The sequence below is a fragment of the Myxocyprinus asiaticus genome, chromosome 36 (genome assembly GCF_019703515.2).
Source record: "Myxocyprinus asiaticus isolate MX2 ecotype Aquarium Trade chromosome 36, UBuf_Myxa_2, whole genome shotgun sequence".
NCBI lineage: Eukaryota > Metazoa > Chordata > Actinopteri > Cypriniformes > Catostomidae > Myxocyprinus > Myxocyprinus asiaticus.
In genome coordinates this window covers 42,078,316-42,100,634 of record NC_059379.1, presented here as the reverse complement: position 1 = coordinate 42,100,634, position 22,319 = coordinate 42,078,316, and the positions used below count along the sequence as shown (strand labels likewise).

At 45.8% G+C, this 22,319-nt stretch overlaps 1 protein-coding gene across 1 annotated transcript in view; it reads right to left on the bottom strand.

The window, feature by feature from the left end:
- Positions 1–22,319, bottom strand: part of LOC127427159 (glutamate receptor ionotropic, delta-1-like) — a 764,896-nt gene that overhangs the window by 72,376 nt on the left and 670,201 nt on the right. Inside the window, exon 13 of the mRNA XM_051674595.1 lies at positions 4,498–4,693. Within this exon, the coding sequence (XP_051530555.1) occupies positions 4,498–4,693 (196 nt within the window). The remainder of the gene's footprint in view (positions 1–4,497; positions 4,694–22,319) is intronic.

Sequence of the window (22,319 nt, the reverse complement as noted above, 5' to 3'; positions counted from 1 at the left end):
GGATTCAGCCTCCTGGCACCTCTCAGGAACCTGATGATCAGGTCGTGCTTCCCTAAGGACTTACCATCCGCTGTGTCGTAGTGTGCCGCTATAGTGGCTACATACACCTTCAAGGTGGAAGGGGACAGCCGCCCTTACAACCTCTCCTGCAGGAAGGAAAGCACTGATCCGACTGTGCATCTCTGGGGGAAGAACATCACTTAGAGAACAGACACCACTTAAAGTCATACAGGCGCCTCGTAAAGGGGGCCCTAGCCTGAGTGATCATGTCTACCACCGCGGGTGGTAGACCGCTTAGGTCTTCCGTGTCCCGTCCAGGGGCCAGACATGGATATTCCAGAGGTATGGTCATGGGTGCCAGATGGTGCCCCATCCCTGAGAAAGAAGGTCCTTCCTCAGGGGAATTCGCCGGGGGGGGGGGCCTGTCGCGAGGAGCGTGAGGTCCGAGAACCACATCTGGCTGGGCCAGTAGGGTGCTACCAGGATGGCCCGCTTCTCGTCCTCCCTGACCTTGCACAGGGTCTGTGCAAGTAGGCTCACTGGCGGAAACGCATATTTGCGCAGTCCAGGGGGCCAGCTGTGTGCCAGCGCATCTATACCTCGGAGAGGTGCCTCGGTCAGGGCGTAACAGAGCGGGCAGTGGGAGGATTCTTTGGAGGCAAACAGGTCTACCTGTGCCTGTCCGAATCGACTCCAGATCAGCTGGACCACCTGAGGGTGGAGTCTCCACTCTCCCCTGAGGGTAACCTGCCATGACAGCGCATCCGCTGCAGTGTTGAGGCCACCCGGGATGTGAGTGGCTCGCAGCGACTTGTGGTACTGCTGACTCCAGAGGAGGAGACGGCGGGTGAGTTGTGACATACAACGGGAGTGCAGTCCGCCTTGACGGTTGACATATGCTACTGTTGCCGTGTTGTCTATCCGAACTAACACGTGCTTGGCCTGGATCAATGGCCGGAACCTCCGCAGGGCAAGCAGAATTGCCAGCAACTCGAGGCAGTTGATGTGCCAACACAGCCGTGGGCCCGTCCATAAGCCGGCGGCTTCTTGCCCATTGCAAACAGCACCCCAGCCCGTCTTGGAGAGGTCTGTCGTGACCACGATATGCCTGGAGACCTGCTCTAGGGGAACGCCTGCCCGTAGAAACGCGAGGTCGGTCCAAGGGCTGAAGAGGCGGTGACAGATTGGCGTGATGACAACGCGATGTGTCCCGCAGCGCCATGCCCATCTCGGGACTCGAGTCTGAAGCCAGTGTTGAAGCAGTCTCATATGCATCAACCCGAGCTGAGTGGCCACCGCTGAGGATGCCATATGCCCCAGGAGCCTCTGAAAGAGTTTCAGTGGAACCGCTATTTTCTGTTTGAACGCCTTCAAACAGGTCAGCACCGACTGTGCGCGCTCGTTCGTGAGGCGTGCTGTCAATGAGACTGAGTCTAACTCCAAACCGAGGAAAAGAGATGCTCTGATCCGGGAGGAGCTTGTTCTTTTCCCAGTTGACCCGAAGCCCTAGTCGGCTGAGGTGCGAGAGCACCAGGTCCCTTTGTGCACACAACATATCCTGAGAGTGAGCTAGGATTAGCCAATCGTTGAGATAGTTGAGAATGTGAATGCCCACCTCCCTTAATGGGGCAAGAGCTGCCTCTGCGACCTTCGTGAAGACGCGAGGGAACAAGGACAGACCGAAAGGGAGGACCTTGTACTGACACGTCTGACCCTCGAATACAAACCGCATGAAGGGTCTGTGATGAGGTAGAATCGAGACGTGGAAGTACGTGTCCTTCAGGTCTACCACCACGAACCAATTTTGATGCCAGAATGCGTTTTTGCGTCAGCATCTTGAATGGGAGTCTGTGTAAAGCCCGTTTCAGTACTCGCAGGTCCAAGATTGGCTGCAACCCACCACCTTTTTTCGGTACAATGAAGTAGCGTCTTCATCTCAGCCAGAGGGACAGGTTCTATCGCATCCTTCTGTAGGAGGGTAGCGATCTCCGTGCGCAAGGTAGCAGCGTTTTCGTCCTTCAACGAGGTGAAGTGGATGCCGCTGAACCTGGGCGGACACCTGGCAAACTGAATCGCGTAGCCGAGTTGGACGGTCCGGATCAGCCATCGCGACGGATTGGAAAGCGCAAGCCACGCATCCAAGCTCCGAGCGAGGGGGAGCAAAGGGACAATCTCGTTGGACGTACCGGCAGGTGGGGCCTCGCGGCAGGGCAGAGCCCGAGGTGCCACGCCATGTTGTGGCCGTGCTGAGTCCAGGGACATCGAAGCACTTACCTGGCGGGGAGACCGCCGCTGGAGCACCAACCCTGCAAGGATGAAAAGGTGGACGGTGGTCATGATGACGGCCGTGCACACCGGTTATGTGACCCAGGGAACAAGGAAACCACTCTTTTGCTGAACTGTTGTGTACCACAGCCACTTGGGCATGCGGCAAAATTAAATAAAAAAGCAACAACAGATTCTCCTCCCGGCCCTCCACCGGGGGATGGAGTGGTCTGCTTACCAGCTCCAAGGTGGGTTTCGTCATCCCTGTGTCGCCTGTCTTAGGGGCGCTTCAAAGTCTTCCGTGGGTTCTTGGAGGCCGGCCGTGAGACGGGGTGGCGTCTGCTTCCTGCGGTGGGCAATGCCAGGCTCAGGCCGAAGAGGTGGGCTGCAGCGGAGCCGGTGCAGTCACCGCAGGGGGATGGGATCTTGAGCCGCGCCGGGGTAGGATGTGCCGGATAGCCTCTGACTGCTGCTTCACCGTCGAGAACTGCTGGGTAAAGTCCTCGACGGTGTCGCCGAATAGGCCAACCTGGGAGATAGGGGCAGCAAAGAACCATGTCTTGTCGGCCTCACCCATCTCGACCAGGTTGAGCCAAAGGTGGTGCTCCTGGACCACTAAGGTGGACATCGCCCACCCGAGAGACCGCGCCGTGACCTTCGTCGCCCAGAGAGCGAGGTCGGTCGCCGAGCGCAGCTCCTGCATCAAATCTGGGGTGGAACTACACTCGTGCAGTTCTTTTAGCGCCTTGGCTTGGTGGACATGCAGGAGAGCCATGAAGTGCAGGGCGGAGGCAGCTTGTCCAGCGGCACTGTAGGCTTTGGCTGTCAGGGACGTAGTGAATCTACAGGCCTTGGACGGGAGCTTTGGGTGTCCATGCCAGGTGGTGGTGCTCTGCTGGCATAGGTGCAACGCGAGCGCCTTTTCCACCGGGGGAATCGCCGAATAGCCCCTGGCCGCCCCGCCATCGAGGGTAGTGACGTGTACTTCCGGGAAGAAAGGGACTGGAGCGGGGCGTGGCTGCTTTGAGCGGCGCCGTGAGCCCAGGAACCAATCATCGAGCTGTGAGGGTTCAGGAGAGTGGAGGGTTCCACTCTAGCCCGACGCTCGCGGCCGCCCAGGAAAGCATGTCCGTCATTTCCGCATCAGCCTGTGACTGGGCAACCTTCCCTGAGGGGGGGAGCCCAGCTGAGGCTTCTGCGTCCGACTGGACGAGCCCACTCTCCGATGCTGCGCTCGAGAGCTCATCAGATTCGCAGGCTCCAAACAAGAGGTCGAACTCACCGTGAGATGAGCCAGCAGACTCATCCGGAAGCCCGATCAGGGCAGACGAGCATGCTGGGGAATGGAAGGTCCTTGGGGGGGATACCCGGTGGAGGTGGTCCCTTTGGGGTCCCCAAATTGCCCCCAGTGCTAGCTGCGCTGGTCTCATACCCGTAGGTAGAAGGACCGAGGCGGGGAGCCCTCGGTCTTTTTACGAAAGCAAGCCGCGACCGCAACATTGCAATGGTCATGTTCTCGCAGTGAGTACATGATCCATCCACGAACGCTGTCTCCGCGTGGGTCGCGCCCAGACACGAAAGACAGCGATCGTGACCGTCCGAAGTTGAGAGGTAACGACCGCAACCAGGAATAACACACAAACGGAACGGCATCTTTAAAAAGATGCGTCTTTAAAAAGACGTTCCATGTGTGCCGCTCTTTTTAGAGAAATATACTCTTTTAGAAAAATATACTCTCTTTTTTCTGCCGAAGTGCCCAGGGGCGTTCTCTGCAGTGCACCAGTTCAGTGGAGGGAGAAGCCGCTGAAATGCGCCGTCAGATCCAGCAGAGGTGAATGAACAGTCAGCTCGGTAAACATCAACCGTTCGGCTCCGAAAAGAAAATCTGAATGAGTGGTGGCATACCAGCTTCTTTTATATCCGTATGTCCGGGGGAGTGGTATGCAAATACCACTCGCCAATTTTCATTGGCCTTTTATCAAAGACCAGAGGTGTCTCGGGCTCCCAAGAGTGACCCCTAATGTCACTACATCGACAAAACGTAGAGTGAGTGATAGATAGGGAACCAAATTTATCTGAATCAGAATTTAATCGAGAGATTGTGAATGTGAATTGAATCGAATCAGGAAGTCTTTATCAATACCCAGCCCTAATAATTTGTTACTTAAAATAATTTATGCAAATGTATTTGAGTTTGTGATACAATATGTATAACAAAGTTGATATATGTACCTTGCGTATGCCTTCAGAGGGGCTGGACACAGAGAAGTCCTGTCCATTGTTTCTGCTGATGGTCCTCCACAGCTCCGCGTACGTGTTGTCCTGCTCCAGTGGGTTTGTGCCCTTGGCTCTGAAGTAATCGTACACTGCTGAGTCCCTCACAGTGCCATAAGCATAGTCCATCTGCCTCGCAAGGTCCTGAAATGATCTGTTGGATAGATAGACAAGATGAGGTAAATAAAGAGTGAAGGACATGTCAAATGTAAAGTATATAGAATGTTTACTGTCTGCTCGCCATGGCGTGTGGTGTGGTTCCAGTGAGTAGATGCTAAGACACAATTATATTTTCTCAGTCTCACTGTGATTCTAATCATTCCAGACACAGCAACAATGTCACACACACACACACACACACATGCACACACATCTTAATTTGCGGAATAAAGTATTTTGAGTTCAAAGTTTCTTTAGAGATATTTCACTAGCACTTGGACAACTACACTGTAAAGCTGAAATGCTCATTCGATATGTAATATATAGCTTTGAATGGGTTAAGACAGAACTAAACTACTGTGGGGAAACTCCTATAGACAGAAATTGGATTAGACAGTGGGTGATAAAAACACTTTCTGCATAACCCCTTTCAAACACATAGGCTACGTTCACACCGCAGTTGAATGTGGCCCAAATCTGATTTTTTTTTTCACTCACATGTGACACATCTGTTAATTGGATGACCACGTAAACAGCCAAAAGCACTTTGAATGTGACATTTTGCAAGCAAGCAAGTCAATGGGAATCTGAAATAATTACAGATAACTACTCTTACCTTACATATATAATGCAGCTTTCCTGCTGTTCTTCAATTTAATGATGATGAATCATAATATTACATTCATGAGCTTCAATAGTCATTCAGTTCCACCATATTCCAAATGAATTTATTTAATATAATTTTAATTACTTAAAAAATAAAAATTGTTGCAGGGGTGGAATGAGGTCCCAGGTCATAAAAAAAACCCTGAGTTAAGATAGAGTGGCTAGACATCCCATTTTTCCCGGGACAGTCCTGTATTTAAGCACTTTTTCTAGTGCCCGACTTGTTCTGAAAAATCATGTTTTGTCCCATATTTCCCCTCTCCTAAAATTTCTCTGTTGCCTATGCGACTTTCTCAGTCACGTGTGTATTCTAATGGAAGGTAGCCAAGGATATGGCTTGTAAAACCAATAAAATCACACCGTGTCATTTGAAGTACATGATTGGATTAAACTATCCAATCACAATCCCCTATCAATAGACGTCCAGTTAGTGAACTGATTGAAGAGTCAGTTTGAAAGAGCACACAGATGAAATTGTGGCTGGAAAAATGTCAAGGGAAGCGTGCATGTACATATAATGAGGATCTTCAAAAAGAGTTTACATTTCTAAAAAAGGAGTCACAGACAGTGCCTAGTAAAGTGAGGTGTGAGATTTGTGGAGCTCGCTTTTCCATCGCCCATAGAGTCCGCACCGACATTGCGCAGCATGTTCATACAAAAAAGCATGTGGATGCTGCTAAAAGTAAGTGTGCCACTCCAAGTGTTAGCATTTTTTTTTTTTTTTGTGAAGCAAAGTTCAGAATCTGACAAGGTGCACGGAAGTGAAGGACTTAAAAGGAGCTGGTATGCAACCACTCATTCAGGTTTTGTGCTGAGGAGCCGAGATCAGGTCCTGGGCATTTCAGCAGGTTGTTCAGCATTGTGGCAAGAGGGACACAACATCTCGTTCCCTCCATCAGGGAACGGAGGTTACAAAAGTAACCAGGACTTTCCCTACCTGTCACTCACTCGACGTTGTGTCGATGTAGTGACACTAGGGGTCCCTATACAAAACGCCACAACTAGCTGAACTGTGTTACATGAACTGGTGGTGTGTGACGGGCAGACTGCTGTGTGATTCGTAGCCAGCGCACCAGGCTGTCACAAAACCTCCCCCAATGCTCTTATGGACATCAAACGGTCCATAAGGAACAAGTCGACTGCCCAGCTACAGGGAAAGTCTAGCCCAGCCGAGGCCTCTTTTCCCTCTCTTTTCTCCCCAAAAAGAGTGGAATTTGTTAACTGACTGGGAGCCATAAGTGTCTGTGTCGGGAGGTCTCCCTCCCAAGGGGAAGACACCGTGAAGACCACATCTCGCCCAAAAAGATGGGGGGGGGGGGGGGTTGCAGCATTTTTCTTTGACAGTTTTGGTAACAGTCCTGATTTTATTATTATTTGTATTTTGAGTGGAATACGTCACATGGTCTTACCAAGTCTTGTCAGAAATATGTCATGTGGAGAGGTCCCATGGTAGGTCCTACCTGAAGGGGAGGAGTTTCTACAGAGCATGGCGACCGGGGGCAGAGGGGCCTCTGCCCAAGGAAGACGCAGTTTGCCGTCAGGGAAACAATTTTGCGGAAGATATCACACGGGGTCGCCTTCGGGGAACCAGCACATGTGGAGCAACTACCTCATTACAGGGGCTCATTAGCGCACATACTGGGCTGGTCAGCGAGTTTCTCCACAAACTCAGCTGCCAGAGGGCTAAGGAGGAAAGTCATAAAGGGATCGCAGTCTGTGAACATGACTGGGAGTCAAGAGCACACGTCTTCACCTCAAGGGAGGGGAAAGGCACTATGCGCAAGCGGTACATCCGGCCAGTTGTCCCTGAACATACCTGCTCGTGCCTGCCAATGCACGGGACAAGACTGGCTCAACCCGGAGATTGTAGAACCTTGCAAAGGTGTTGGGTGTTGCCCTGCCCGCTGCTCTGCAGATGTCTGCCAAAGAGGCGCCACTGGCCAGGGCCCAGGAAGCCACCACACTCCTGGTGGAGTGGGCTCGTAACACCGCAGGGGGTGGCATGTCCTGAGCCTGATATGCCATCATGATGATGTTGATGACCAAGTGGGCGATCCTTTGTTTGGAGACAGCGCTTCCTTTCTGCTGACCACCAAAGCAAACAAAGAGCTGCTCGGAGCTTCTAAGGCTCTGCGTGCTAAATGTGTAAAGCTCACACTGGACACAGCAACGCCAAGCTGGGTCTGCCTCCTCCTGGGGCAGTGCTTGCAGGTTCACCACCTGATCCCTAAAAGGAGTCGTGGGAACCGTGGGCACATAGCCCGGTTGGGGTCTCAGGATCACGTGAGAGTAACCCGGACCTAACTCCAGGGATGATTTGCTGACAGAAAACCCCTGCAGGTCCCCTACCCTTTTGATGGAAGTAAGCGCAGTCAGGAGGGCAGTCTTCAAAGAGAGTGCCTTGAGCTCAGCTGACTCTAAGGGCTCAAAAAGAGCTCCCTGTAGACCCCAAAGGACTACGGAGAGTTCCCATGAGGGGACAAGGCGTGGTCTGGAGGGATTCAACCTCCTAGCGCCTCTCAGGAACCTGAAGATCAAGTCGTGCTTCCCCAAATACTTACCATCTACTGCATCGTGATGCGCCGAAATAGCGGCTACATACACCTTCAGGGTGGATGGGGACAGCCGCCCCTCCAGCCTCTCCTGCAGGAAGGAAAGCACTGATCCGACTGTGCATCTCTGGGGGTCTTCGCGTCAGGAAGAATACCAATTAGCGAACAGACGCCACTTCAAGGCATACAGGCACCTCGTAGAGGGAGCCCTAGCCTGAGTGATCGTGTCTACCACCACAGGTGGTAGGCCACTTAGGTCTTCTGCGTCCCGTCCAGGACCCAGACGTGGAGATTCTAGAGGTCTGGTCACGGGTGCCAGATGGTGCCCCGTCTCTGAGAAAGAAGGTCCTTCCACAGGGGAATTCGCCAGGGGGGACTGTCGCAAGGAGCGTGAGATCTGAGAACCACATCTGGGTGGGCCAGCTGGGTGCTACTAGGATGATCTACTTCTCATCCTCCCTGACCTTGCACAAGGTCTGTGCAAGTAGGCTCACTGGGGGAAACACGTATTTGTGTAGTCCAGGGGCCAGTGCGTCTATACCGAGCGGTGCCTCGGTCAGGGCGTACCAGAGTGAGCAGTAGGAGGATTCCCGGGAAGCAAACAGGTCTACCTGTGCTCGACCGAATCGACTCCAAATCGGATTGGCCAAGGAGAGGAGGAGTCTCGTCCCAATAGTCCACCGGACTCAATCCCATGTGGGCATGTTTGTGCCACAGCTGGGTGCACAGGGGCGGGTAGACCGCCGCTGGGGCGCCATACCTGCAAAGATGGGACGGTGGACGGTGGTCGTGACGACAGCCGTGCACACCAAACATGTGACCCAGGCAACAAGAAAACCGCTCTTTTGTTGAATTTTTGGGTACAGCAGCCTCTTGGACATGCTGTGAAATTAAATGAAAAAAAAAAAAGATTCTCCTCCTGGCCTTCCACCGGGGGATGGAGTGGTCTACTCACCAGCTCCGGAGAATCGGGTCTCCTTGTCCCTGTGTTGCCCGTCTCAGGGGTGATTTCCTCGGGTTCTTGGCGGCCGGCCGTGAGACGGGTGGCGTCTGCTTCCTGCGCTGGACTCCACGCCGGGGCCGGGCCATGGGGGCAGGCTGCGGCAGAGCCGGTGTTATAGTTGCAGGAGGACGCCCTTGGCGATGAGCAGACGGGGTGCGGGGTCTTGAGCCGCGCTGGGACAGGATGTGCTATATGGCCTCCGTCTGCTGCTTCACCGCCGAGAACTGCTGGGCAAAACCCTCGATGGTGTCACCGAATAGGCCAACCTAGGAGATGGGGGCTTCAAGGAACCGTGCCTTGTCGGGCACACGCATCTCAACCAAGTTGAGCTAAAGGTGGCACTCCTGGACCACCAGGGTGGACATCGCCTGTCCGAGAGACCGCGCCATGACCTTCATCACCCGGAGAGTGAGGTTGGTCGCCAAACACAGTTCCTGCATCAATCCCGGGTCAGAACTACCCTCATACAGTTCTTTTAGCGCCTTGGCTTGGTGTACATGCAGGAAAGCCATGGTGTGCAGGGTGGAGGTGGCTTGTCCAGCGGCACCATAGGCTCTAGCTGTCAGGGACAATGTAAACCTACAGGTCCTGGATGGGAGTTTCGGGCGCTCATGCCAGGTGGCGGAGCTCTGCAGACACAGGTGCACCGCGAGCGCCTTATCCACCTGGGGGATCACCGAATACCCCCTGGCCGCTCCACCATTGAGGGTAGCAAGAGCAGAGGAGCTGAAAGGCCGGGCAGTAAAAGGTGCCTCCCACGATTTTGTCAGCTCCTCATGCACTTCTGGGAAGAAAGGAATGGGGGTGGGGCGTGGCTGTGTCTGTCATTTCCGCGTCGGCCTGGGACTGGGTGACCACTCCCAAAGGAGGAAGCCCAGTCGAAGCCTCTGCGTCCGACTGGACGAGCCCACTCTCCGATGCTGCACTTGATAACTCGTCTTCTTCCCGGGCTCCGAACGAGATTTCGAACTCGCCCTGAGACGAGCCGGCGATCTCGTCCGAGCGCCCAAACGGAGCAAGCAAGTGTGCTGGGGAATGGGAGGTCCGTGGGGGGATACCCGGCGGAGGTGGTCCCATTGAGGTCCCCAAATCACCCCCAGTACTAACCGGCACGGCCTCATACCCGTAGGTAGAAGGTTTGAGGCGGGGAGCCGCTGGGGTGGCTTGCTTTCTTACGAATGCAAGCCGCGACCACAACGTTGCCATGGTCATGTTCTCGCAGTGAGGACAAGACCCATCCACGAACGATGTCTCTGCGTGGACAGCGCCCAGATACGAAAGACAGTGATCATGGCCGTCAGAAGCGGAGAGATATCGACCGCAACCAGGAATAACACACAGACGGAAAGATATCTTTAAAAAGACGTTCTGTGTGTGCCGCTTTTTTAGAATATACTCTTTTAGTTGTTTCTGCCTTTCTGTGGTCTGCTTGCATACTTTCTCAAGAAAAATGCCCAAAGTTTCTAAGAGACATTTTCAGCGATCCTTGCACTAAACTTTGGATTGGCTTCGCACTCAAGAGCCACTTTTAACCGTGCACTGGTGATAGTAAAGCAAGACCACATATAAGCCACAGAAGTGGATTCTGTGCACATTCATGACCTGAGAAAAGTCTTGCAGGCCAAGCTGGAGGAATCATTCATACCCTCTGACATTAAAAAGCAGTTGGATGCCCTGGTTGAAGCTGGTGACATGCGGGTGGATGATTTCTTTTGTGCAGTGAGAAACTTTTAATCAGCATCAGTGGATTACCTTCAAAATTGGAGCCGCTTATTGGTGAACACAGAAAAACTTGAGTGGGCCCTACTGAGAGACATCCCAGAGTGGAAAGACATTCAGAGCAGCCTCGAACACTTCTACTCCAGAATCCCCACTCTCAGTTTGATTGACGAAACCACGCTCTTTGATGAGTGGGCTTGCATGAAAAACATTGTCACTCGTAGCATCTCTGAGTGGAACATGAACAAGACGGCCGTGTCTGAGAGATGAACAGACATTTTTCGTGAGTTTTTCGGAGTCTTAGCTGAGGTCGTGGAGTTTGTTTTATGCCTGCCTGGGACATCTGCATCTGTGGAGCGTGTGTTCTCATTAATGAATGCAGCAAGGACACTGGATAAATCTCGACTCAGTGTAACAGTCATGAAGGCAATGCTTTTCTTATGTCTTAATTTTGGACTGAACTGCTCTGCATTTTACGGTAAACACTTGAAAGACAAGCGCACACTGGGAAAAATTGCTGCCAGCGAAAAGTACAAGGTGACAACAGTTATAGATGCGGATGCACCCTCTACTTAAGTAGAGGGTGCATCCGCATCTATAACTGGTAAGGATACATCACTTAGGTAAGGATACATCAGTTTCATTTTTGCTGGGAGGGGGCTGTCCCATTTTCCACAAGCAGTAATCTGGTCACCCTAATTAAAGAGTTAATCAACAATGGATGAACGTTACATTTATTTAGCACTTTTCTGACACTACACTCAAAGCACTTTACATAGTGAACAGGGGACTCTCCTCAACCACCACCAGTGTGCAACACCCATCTGGATGATGCAACCACACACCAGCTATTGGTGGAGAGGAGAGAGTGGAGTGATAGAGCCAGTTAATGGATGGGGATTATTAGGAAGCCATGATTGATAAGGGCTAATTTGGCCAGGACACCAGGGTTACACCCCTACTCTTTTCAAGAAGTGTCCTGGGATTTTTAATGACCACAAAGAGTCAAGACCTCAGTTTAACATCTCATCCAAAGGATGACACCTTTTTACAGTATAGTGTCCCCATCACTATACTGGGGCATTAGGACCTACACAGTCCACAGGGTGAGCACCCCCTGCTGGACTCCCTAATACTTCTTCCAGAAGCAACCATAGTTTTCCCAGGAGGGCTCCCATCCAGGTACTGACCAGGCTCAGCCCTGCTTAGCTTCAGTAGACAAGCAGTCTTGAGCTACAGGGTGATTTGGCTGCTGGACAAGACACTTGAGAGTCAAGAACTGTACACTACAAAAAAGTTATTTTTTATTTTTTATTTTTTTACAGTTTTTACCAATAAATAAAATTAAAAAAAATCCCTGTAGTTCAAAATGACAGGAAATTTTTATTAAAATGACAAGAATAAACTGTTTATCGAAATGTGTCATGTGATTTAACAAAAAATAAATAAATAAAATAAAATAAAATAAATATGTATAACTGGAATGCATTAAATATCTGTTTTTTAACAGCTTTTAAATGACAATTTTAACAAAACTAACCGTTAAAATTAAGCATTCTTTATTGACAAAAGAAGCATAATTTTACAAAAAATTGCTTTTGTTATGCTGATATATCACTGTCAAATACATTAAAAATACTGTTAATAATACATTTAAAAATGTATAATTGCAAGAAAATATATGACTAAAGAAAGAAATATTTTGTAATTTTGCATAACTTAAACACTACTTTACAAACATAAACTGAAAAAAACACAGGTATTGACTATCCTATGTGACAGTTAAAAACAAAATTTTATCAGATTTGGACTTTCACTTTATCACTACATTTGTATTAATTTAAAGATTTGATTGTTAAATAAGTGCATTTCATGTTATAAAAAACCTGTGTAAAACCACAGTTATATTTAAAAAAGTTAATAACTGTGTTTTATGCTTCCTTACATTTATATGACATGTAGTGATGAGTAATTTATGCTTGATTTACATTTCCCCAATACATAGAAAAAGGTATTACAGTCGATCAGTGCAACTAGCTGATGCACATTCCTACCAGAGCACCATACAGATATAAAATGATGCTCTAACCCACCAGTTACAGCAGACATTTGGCTATGCCATCATAATGAACTAGCTGATAGATGTCCCCATTCACTCCTCCCAGGCAAACCTCATGTGACCATTCACTTATGATTTTAAGTACAAAGTAATTGCTAATCAGTCATTGACCTGTAAAGTGTGATGTAAATTGTATGCCCAAATAAGGAATTCCAGATCCATCCCATTTCCAATGTGAAAATGAATGTGGTCAAAAATAGCCTAACTGAAGTGGATTTTGATCAGTTTTGAAGATGAATTTAAAAAACGCAAGCTGTCGTTTAGCATATACACCAGTGTTGTACAGGCGCATTCACAACCCAAGTAACAATAACCTGCTAACCTCTTTCAACACGTGAAATACTGTAACAGCTGTGTCAATTTCTAACACCACTTAGCTTTTCACTGATGATCAGAGATGTGTTAAAAGGGGGCACATCATCAGAGACAAGATGTGAAGCTAACGCAAAGTGGCTTGTGCAGCTAAAAAAAGAGCATTCTCGTAGCACAGTGTCACATCATCTGCACCATGTTTGTTAGGAAAGTAGTTTTTGGAAATGTATTAATAGCTAAAATGTGTGACAACCACATGTTAATTTAATTAAATATTTTAAAAAAACAGAGTGATTGGCTTACAGGATGCAAAACCCATATTAAGTTTCACCATAAGCGAAAAAGAAAGGGATCTGGAAGTTATATAACAGTAGTTTCCCCTAGGCCTTATCACACTAGCCGGTACAATTTAGCCCATAACATTATACTCTGAAACAGACCTGCTTTCTGAACTCAGACAGGATTGGTGCAAGGAATGCCCTAACTAGCCATCAAACATGCTAGCAAGCACTAACAGTCAGCCTATCCTGTATATCAAAACCTTGTTAGCTGTTAGTGCTACCACTATGCTAAGTTGGTATTAGCATTGCAATTACAGTAAACTAACAAACAACCAAATATTGTCCTTTTAGATGTCAGATTTGATCCAACTATTCAAATCCATACATGCTGAATGAATAGGCCTTCACCAAACGCAGGATGACAATGCTAGTAACTACAGTGAAAGACCTTTACAATCAAAGCATATTAGCTTACATACCAATTGCTATTAGCTTAAATAAACAACAATCTACAGTGATGTGTCACAAGGCATTACAGGCAGCAGGCAGTTGAAGGTTAAGTATATTCACTTGTTAATCCATATGCTATGACTACAACTGCTTCATGAACTAACAACAAGGTTTTCTTTTCTGTTCTTTTTTTATCTCAGTAATGCAGCGTTGTCGATCATATTTAGTTTCTGTATATCTTTGCTCTACCTGCCATCTTACTTTATTGTGAGCTTTGTGTTTTCAAAATGTAAACTGAGCATGTGTTATGAGACTAAACAGTCTCAAAGGTTATTGGACTCTCTTTAAAGCCACGTAGGTGCAGAATAGGTTTCTCAAAAATAGAGCAGTCAGTGAGGCTGTTCTATGCACGATTATAAATGATAGTAAACTACATGGACTTTAATAACCCAGTTATTAATACCTACTTACGTGCAGTATTGACATTCTGTCTTATGAAATGCTTTCAAAGGCCAGAATGTTGGTTTGACTAGAGCATTAGGCCTATATGGGACCCGCATGGTTCCAAAATCCATCAGTTGACAGGATGGTATTTACATGCTTCAGTATACTGGTTTATGTGTATCCCTCTGTAACAATGTTGCTGGCACTGGCAATGACAAAGTCGATGACCATGAAGTAAAGAACCCAAGTGCAAATTTATTCCAACAGTGTAATCCATAAACCCTAACTACAAACGTAAATAAAACATAAACATGAACTTGGCTTGACATAAACTTGACTTGACATAACTTGACTTGACATAAACTTGAACTAACAACCAAAGTTACAACAACAATACCTGACAATGGACAATGGAAAACATGAGGGTTAAATACATGAACATGGGAGAACAAAGAAAAACCAATAAACACTAAGAACTCTAAACATGACAACAAGACAATCAACCAATGAAAGCAAGACACATGAACATGGAGGGAAACATGAATTCACATGACAAGGGAACCACATGACATGAAACAGGAACTAGATTTTCAAAATAAAAGACATGAAAAACATGAACCAACAGAATACACATGACACTCACCAAGCATAACCCAGATATGAGCTTATCTACTTTACTGTAAAATAGGATAGGGCACCAATTTACAGATGGGATATTCCTGATCATGATCAAACTCATATTAACGTGCACCAGCATTTAAAAAAAAAAAAAATTTAATTAAAAGTTTTTATTGATTCCATATAACATATAAAAAACATATATATGTATATACATATATATATATATATATATATATATATATATATATATATATATATATATATATATATATATATATATATATATATATATATATAATATTTGGAATCACATTATATTATTTACAACCCTTCCTCCCAAACATTAACCACCCCACCCCACCATCCAACACAAACAGATACCCCAGTGGTCAAATACAATTGACAAAGACACACAAACAAACAATAAAACAGAAGAAAATATTTAGAAATACATAAAAAAAAGTATATGTTAAAAAAAAAATAATAAAAAAAGGCTACAAAATACACATTTAAAACAACATGTCTCCCTCCACTGTCCCTCCCCGAGAGCCCTCCAAAAAGGCCAAATAACTGCCCCACCTCCTGATGAACATGTCCATGTTGCCTAGCCTTCTATATGACAACTCTTCCTCGCACCACTCATGAAACGAGGGGGCTCCAGCTGACTTCCATCCTCTAAGGATAATTTGTCTGCCCACCATAACACCGGCCAGAATCCAATTCTTCATGTACTTATCTCCTACATCAATGACTGCCCCGTCACCCAAAATACAGTGCCTGGGGCAAAAGGAGATCTGAGTACACAATATGTCAGCCATAAAATTCTGGACCCTCAACCAGAACTCCTGTATCTTATGACACCCCCAAAAAACATGGGTGGTTTCTCCATCTTCTAAATGGCATTGCCAGCAGGTGGGTGTGTCCTTAAGACCAAGTCTATACAATTTAGAAGGGGTCCAATACAATCTATGTAGAATCTTAAAATTGCATAAGGCTCACCCTTGCATCTCTAGATGCAGACTTCTTTAAGTTTTTAAGAATCCTAGCCCACACTCCCTCCTCCAAAAACAAATGTAAATCTTCCTCCCATAATCTTTTGAAGGAATTTAAAGCTCTGTACCCCAGACTCTGAATTAGCAGGGAGTAATACACTGATGCCTCATGACCTTTTCCAAAAGCAGTAATCACCACTCCCAGAGTATCTGCTGCACTAGGGGGGTGCATGCCACTCCCAAAAACAGTGCAGAGTGGGTGGCGCAGCTGTAAATACTTATAAAATTGAGATCTGGGAATTCCAAAATTTTGAACCAAATTTTCAAAAGGTCTCAATACTCCATTCTCGTATAGGTCACCGAGTGTATTAACCCCCCTCACAATCCAATCTGACCAACAGAAAGGGGACTTATTAATGCAAAGTTTAGGGTTCTGCCATATGCTCGAGGCTACGTTTAAATAAATATCAGAATTAAACACTCTGGACACTTTTGTCCATATCGAGTGTAAATGCAAAATAATGGGGTGTGACTTAACTTCTCCGATTAATTTGATCGGAAGCCTATGCAAAGGCGAGATAGGGGCAAAAGCTTCCTTTGCAATACAAAACCAGGGAGGGGTTCTCTCAAGTGGAAGTGACGAATGAGCCAAATGTCTGAGACCGAATGCATAATAATAAAATCTTGGGTAGGCCTAACCCACCTTTGTCAATCAGCCTATGTAACTTATTGAAATTAAACCTGGCATGCTTACCATTCCAAATGAAGGACTTCGCTATGCTATCAAATTGCTTGAAATAAGAGAGGGGGACATCTATAGGGAGAGATTGATACAGGTAGTTGAATTTTGGAATACAATTCATTTGAATTACATTAACCTTCCCAATCATCGAAAGTGTAATGAAGCCCACCTGTCCACATAATTCGAAAACCTTTTTATTAAGGGATCAATATTAACTCTGACTTAATCAGACAAATTTGCTGGGAATAAAATTCCCAAATATTGAATGCCCTGTTTGGGCCACTGGAAGGCGCCCAGCTGGAAGGCCGTTACTGGACAGTATGCTGTCAAAGCCAAAGCTTCGGATTTAGACCAACTGACTTTGTATCATGAGAACTTGGAAAAGGAATTAATAATTCTGTGGAGGCAAGGTATAGATCTAGTGGGGTCGGAGACGAATAATAAAATATCATCTGCGTAAAGCAGAAGCTTATGCGCCACACCTCCCACCGTCACCCCTGGAAAATCATCCTCCTTTCTTATCGCGGCTGCTAATGGTTCCAGGGCATGACAGAACAATAATGGGGAAAGAGGGCAACCCTGCCGAGTGCCCCTGTTCAGAGTAAAATAATCTGAAATTAATCCATTTGTTTGTACCGCTGCTACAGGGTGTTTATAAAGTAACTTAATCCAACCAATATATGTACTCCTGAACCCATATATTTCCAAAATCTTAAAAAGATAATCCCATTCTACCATATCAAACGCCTTTTCGGCGTCAAGTGAGATGCAGCGACCGGAGACTGATCATTCGCTACTGACCACATGATATTGATGAGACGCCTGATGTTATCAGAAGAGCTGCGGCCCCGAATAAACCCCACCTGATCTATATGTATAAGAGATGTCATAACCTTACTTAATCGGTTAGCCAAAATTTTTGACAAAATCTTTTCATCTAGTTGGATCAGGGAGATTGGACGGTAACTTTTACACTCGCTTGGATCTTTGTCCTTTTTAAGAATCAGACTGATCCAGGCTTGTGTCATGGTTGGAGGAAGCTTTCCCTTCTTTAATGATTCAGTATAAACTTCTAACAAATGTGGAGCCAGTTCTGTAGCATAGGATCTAAAAAATTCTGCAGCAAAACCATCTGGCCCCGGAGCCTTGCCAGTAGGTAGGGACTTAATTACCTTGTCAAGCTCCTCCAAGTTTATCTCAGAATCAAGAGCATTTTTTTGCTCAGTCTTCAGTTTAGGAAGATCTAATGGTTCCACAAAGTTTCTAATATCTTCATCCGTAGACGAAGACGTGGAACTATAAAGATCAAGATAGAATTCTTTAAAGGCATTATTAATATCATTGGCTTAGGTACAAATTTCACCACCAGCAGATTTCACTGAGAGAATGGTAGAAAAAGACTTTCTCTGCTTTATATATCTAGCCAAAAGCTTCCCTGCTTTGTCCCCCGACTCAAAGTATGACTGTCTTGCCCTGAATAACCAAAACTCCACTTTCTGCAACAAAACAGTATTATATCTGTATTTCAATCGGGTCAATTCTCTGAGGCCATCAGATGACATACGGCGCTTCAGCTCTGCCTCTGCACTTTTAATATTTCCTTCCAACTCTACGAGTTCTCATGCTTTGGATTTTTTGATGAATGAGGCATCCTGTGTGATCCGACCCCTAAGAACCGCCTTAAGTGCCTCCCAAGCCACGCCCACAGAGGATACCGAGGACCAGTTGGTCTCCATATAAACACTGATTTCAGTCTTTAACATTTGTTGGAAATCAGGATTTTGCAAAAGGGACACATTAAGGCTCCAACTATATGATTTATTTTTCTCTATATGTGGCAACACCTCTAAACTCACCAGGGCATGATCCGAGACTAAGATATTTCCAATTGAGCAATCAACAACAGATGAAATGAGGGATTTGGATATTAAAAAAAAATCTATTCTAGAATAAATCTTATGGACTGATGAAAAAATTTATAGTCTCTACCAGATGGGTTCAAAAGTCTCGAAGATTTTTACACATCCTGTGAAGCGTCAATGTTGGTCTAGGAGGCTTGCACACTTTTGCTTCACTATGATCAAGGACTGAGTCCATCAAAAGATTAAAGTCTCCTCCCAAAATTATATCATGAGGGGTGCCAATGGCTTGCAACATCCCTTCAAGATCTATAAAGAAGCTCTGATTATCAGCGTTAGGTGTGTAAATATTAGCCAAAATCAGACTTTGCCCCTTAATTATGAAGACCATATTTCAACATCAATACAACAATAAAACCCCGAACTTCCCCCCAAACAAAACAAACAGAAAAAAGAAAAACGTGCGCATTAATCCCACATAAGAAAGCGCCAACCGGCGTCAATCCCTTAAAACTCAAAGAGTCCATGTACGCCTACGAAAGCCCTGCGACAACTTTGCCATCGGATTGCTCAATTTTGCATCACAAATTTATAAGGCAAAATTACATAACATCAAATATTTTGTAAAACAAACCAACACAAAGAACGTGTAGACTCATTCACAGTATGTCTCAAAGGTGTGTTCCTTCACAAAACAAATTCCAGCCGATATAAAGCCATTCAGTTTCCTCAGTCAGACAAACAAATCTTCAGTGAGTGCAGCAGATGACATAATCATTCCAATGTCCCACAAAGATACTCCACAAATCATACTCCAGCCAACAGGAGGCATAAGCACAAGGAACTGACATATTCACCCATAACTGTCCCGAAGTAATGTTATTTAACAAAACAAGCTCCAACCGCTAGGCGGAACCAGCACAAACGGAAACGAAAAACACATCCTGGTTCCTCGGATGGTCAAGAGTCTATTCACTCGGAGGCTGCATAAAAGTATATCCCATGTGTGGCAGCGGGGGCATGGTCAAGCATCTCTCCGGAGAGAGAGAAAGCAGTAAGGGCGCTTACACCTGAGCTAAATTATGTCTAACACATGTCTCTAATTTCAGCGAGCACGGGGAGAGCGGCTTAAAAGAGCCACACCGCCAGCAGTCAGGGAGAGAGAGAAACAAGTGTGCAGCATTGTCAAACTGTTTCCATTACATGTTGAAGCTACTGAGTGTTTGTGAAGAAGTTTGTTTATTTTTGAGAGTGAATTATTGAACTGAGTGAAAACCCTGAAAGAGTGAATCTGTTGCACAGAAGAGAATAAAACGCCTACCTGAGCCAGGAAACCTTGCTTCTTGCCTCCTCCTTCCATTGAGAAGTGTTACACCATGATTTACACAGTCCGCCAACTTTATAAAAGACTTTGTGTGGGCATGTAGATATTTTGCGGTCATCTGTAGTGTCAATTCTCAATCTGCCCGGGAACTTCATTCTAAAAGTGATCTTCCGTCAATGCAAAAGTTTCTTTAAGGAAAAGTGTTAATCCACAAAACACCCAATGGTTACTCACCCATTGTTTCAATAAAAGACATTGCCTGATTGGGACATGTAAATAATTTGCTGCCATCCTTGGTGTTTATTCTCAGTCTGGCTGGAAACATCAGAGCAAAAGTGATCTTCTGCTGATGTAAGAGTTTCTTGCATTCCTTAAATCGATTGCGTTTCTCTCTTGTCGAGTTCACAAATTCCGGGAACAAGAAAATACTGTAATTCCTCCAAGAAAGATTTCCTTTGCTCCTCGCCTGGTGCAACACGAGATCTTTATCGGATGATTTCAAAAATTTGGCTAGAATTGATCGGGGCCTTCCTCCCTCAGCAGATCTGTGAGCTGGGACTCTGTGCGCTTGCTCGATTTCCAGCTTGTGGCCTGTTATGTCGAGCAGACTCGGGAGAAGCTCGTCTAGGAATTTCACCATATCTCTGCCCTCCTCATGCTCAGGAATTCCAACAATTCGAATGTTATTCCTGCGGCTTCTATTCTCAAGATCTTCAAGCTTTTCAAGAACACGTTCCAAATCAACTTTGGTCGTGGGAGGATTAGTGGCAAATTCCCTCTCTGATGACTCCAAATAATCAATTCCTTTTATCAACATCTATCACTCTTGTGACTAGCTTAGATAATTTTTTTTCCATTGCCATAATCGATCGACGTATTACAGCGAGATCCTCCAAGTCGGCAAGTACCTTCGTCAACATCACCGACATGTTGGACAGTTGATGCTGGATTCCTTCTCCCGCCGCGCCATCCAAATCGAGTCCCCGGTCCACGGCCTGTCTGGGCTTTAATCTTGAACCCGTAAGTGTCTTTTAATGTCTCCGTTTGTGGCCGTGTCTATCTGCCATGTCGTTGGCTAGCTAAAGTTAGACCACTTGCTAGCAACAACCTTAAAATATGCTGCATTAGCCACTGTTAACCACATTAACGAAGCCAATATGTTGTCGAGTCTGCCTTATTGGGTTGTAGGAGAAGTTTAGGCACCAAAACTACTTGGTTAGATTTAGGAAAAGATCATTGTTTGGGTTAAAATAATAAGTCAACGTTGACTTTGATTTCACAAGGACATGAACTCCTGGGTGAAAGTCCTGTGTGGCTTTCTGGCAGAAAGCTTTGAAGGCTAACTTCTCCCACATGTGGGGCGCGCCCACCACTGTGGTAGGAGAAACACTGTTTTTGTTCACAAAAATAAACAATGTCAGCAAGAACAAAATATAACTTAATTGATAACCTTTGAATCACAAAGCTGAAATTTCATAAGGAAAAAATAAGTCACTCGTAGTGTGCTGTGTAGGCCTGCACAATGTTTTAAAACCACACCATCTGATGTATAGATACATTCAGTTATTTATTTTACTTGCATTAAGCTGAATTACTTGGTGGTGATCTGGATCCCTATTGTGGCCCTGGATCTTAACAAGCTTTTTTTTTATTTTTTAAATTGTAAAAAGAGCTCCCAGTCCTTCAAACAGGGTGCTGTAAGCTGGTCACATTTTGTAAAGGCTTAACGCTACTATACACAGGATCACCGGACAATTTAACACTATGTCATATTATCACAGGGATGTGAATCTTCCTGATGAAGCAGGAATTACTGATTTTCTGATCTAAATATGTGACTCAAGTGAATCATGCAAATCAATGGTGCTATGTTATTTAAGTTATTTTTACCCAAGCATGTGCAAACTTGTGTCTTTTTTTCCCTCAGCTGTTCGATGCAGCACCAGGAATTGGAACGTTAGCTACCTGGAACTCCTGGAATTGACAGCAGCCAGAAGTCCTCAAGTTCAAGCATCACGCTGAAGTAAGATTTGTTGCATAGGCTGCAATATGACAAGTGTTCTAAAAGCTTTCACATGTCCTACATGTGACATTGCTATGAAAACAGTAAAAGGGTATGTAAATCAACAAGAATTACACAAAAGTGAAGCACATGGTCAATATGCCTGTTGTATAGTTGGGTACAAATTAAGGTTTACAAAATATAATTCTTTTAAAAGTAAAATATTTCGCCACCATAAACAGAGACAGTCATCCGTGTCACAATGCAAAACAGTACAGGGTCCACTGAAATGTGAAAATCGTCATTGCCAGAAACAATGCATTGATCTGAAGAAACTGAGAATAATACTAGACTCACGATTTAATAAGACAAATGAATTAGGAGACAAGAAGAAATGCATGCATTAAACTCACATTACTATAGGCGCAGATGGATAGTCAGGTCCTGGTAGATATATGGTAGATGTTTGCTGTACACTGTTTATTTGAAACAAGCGTGAGTGAAATTTGTTTAGGAACTGATAAGCAGAATTTAA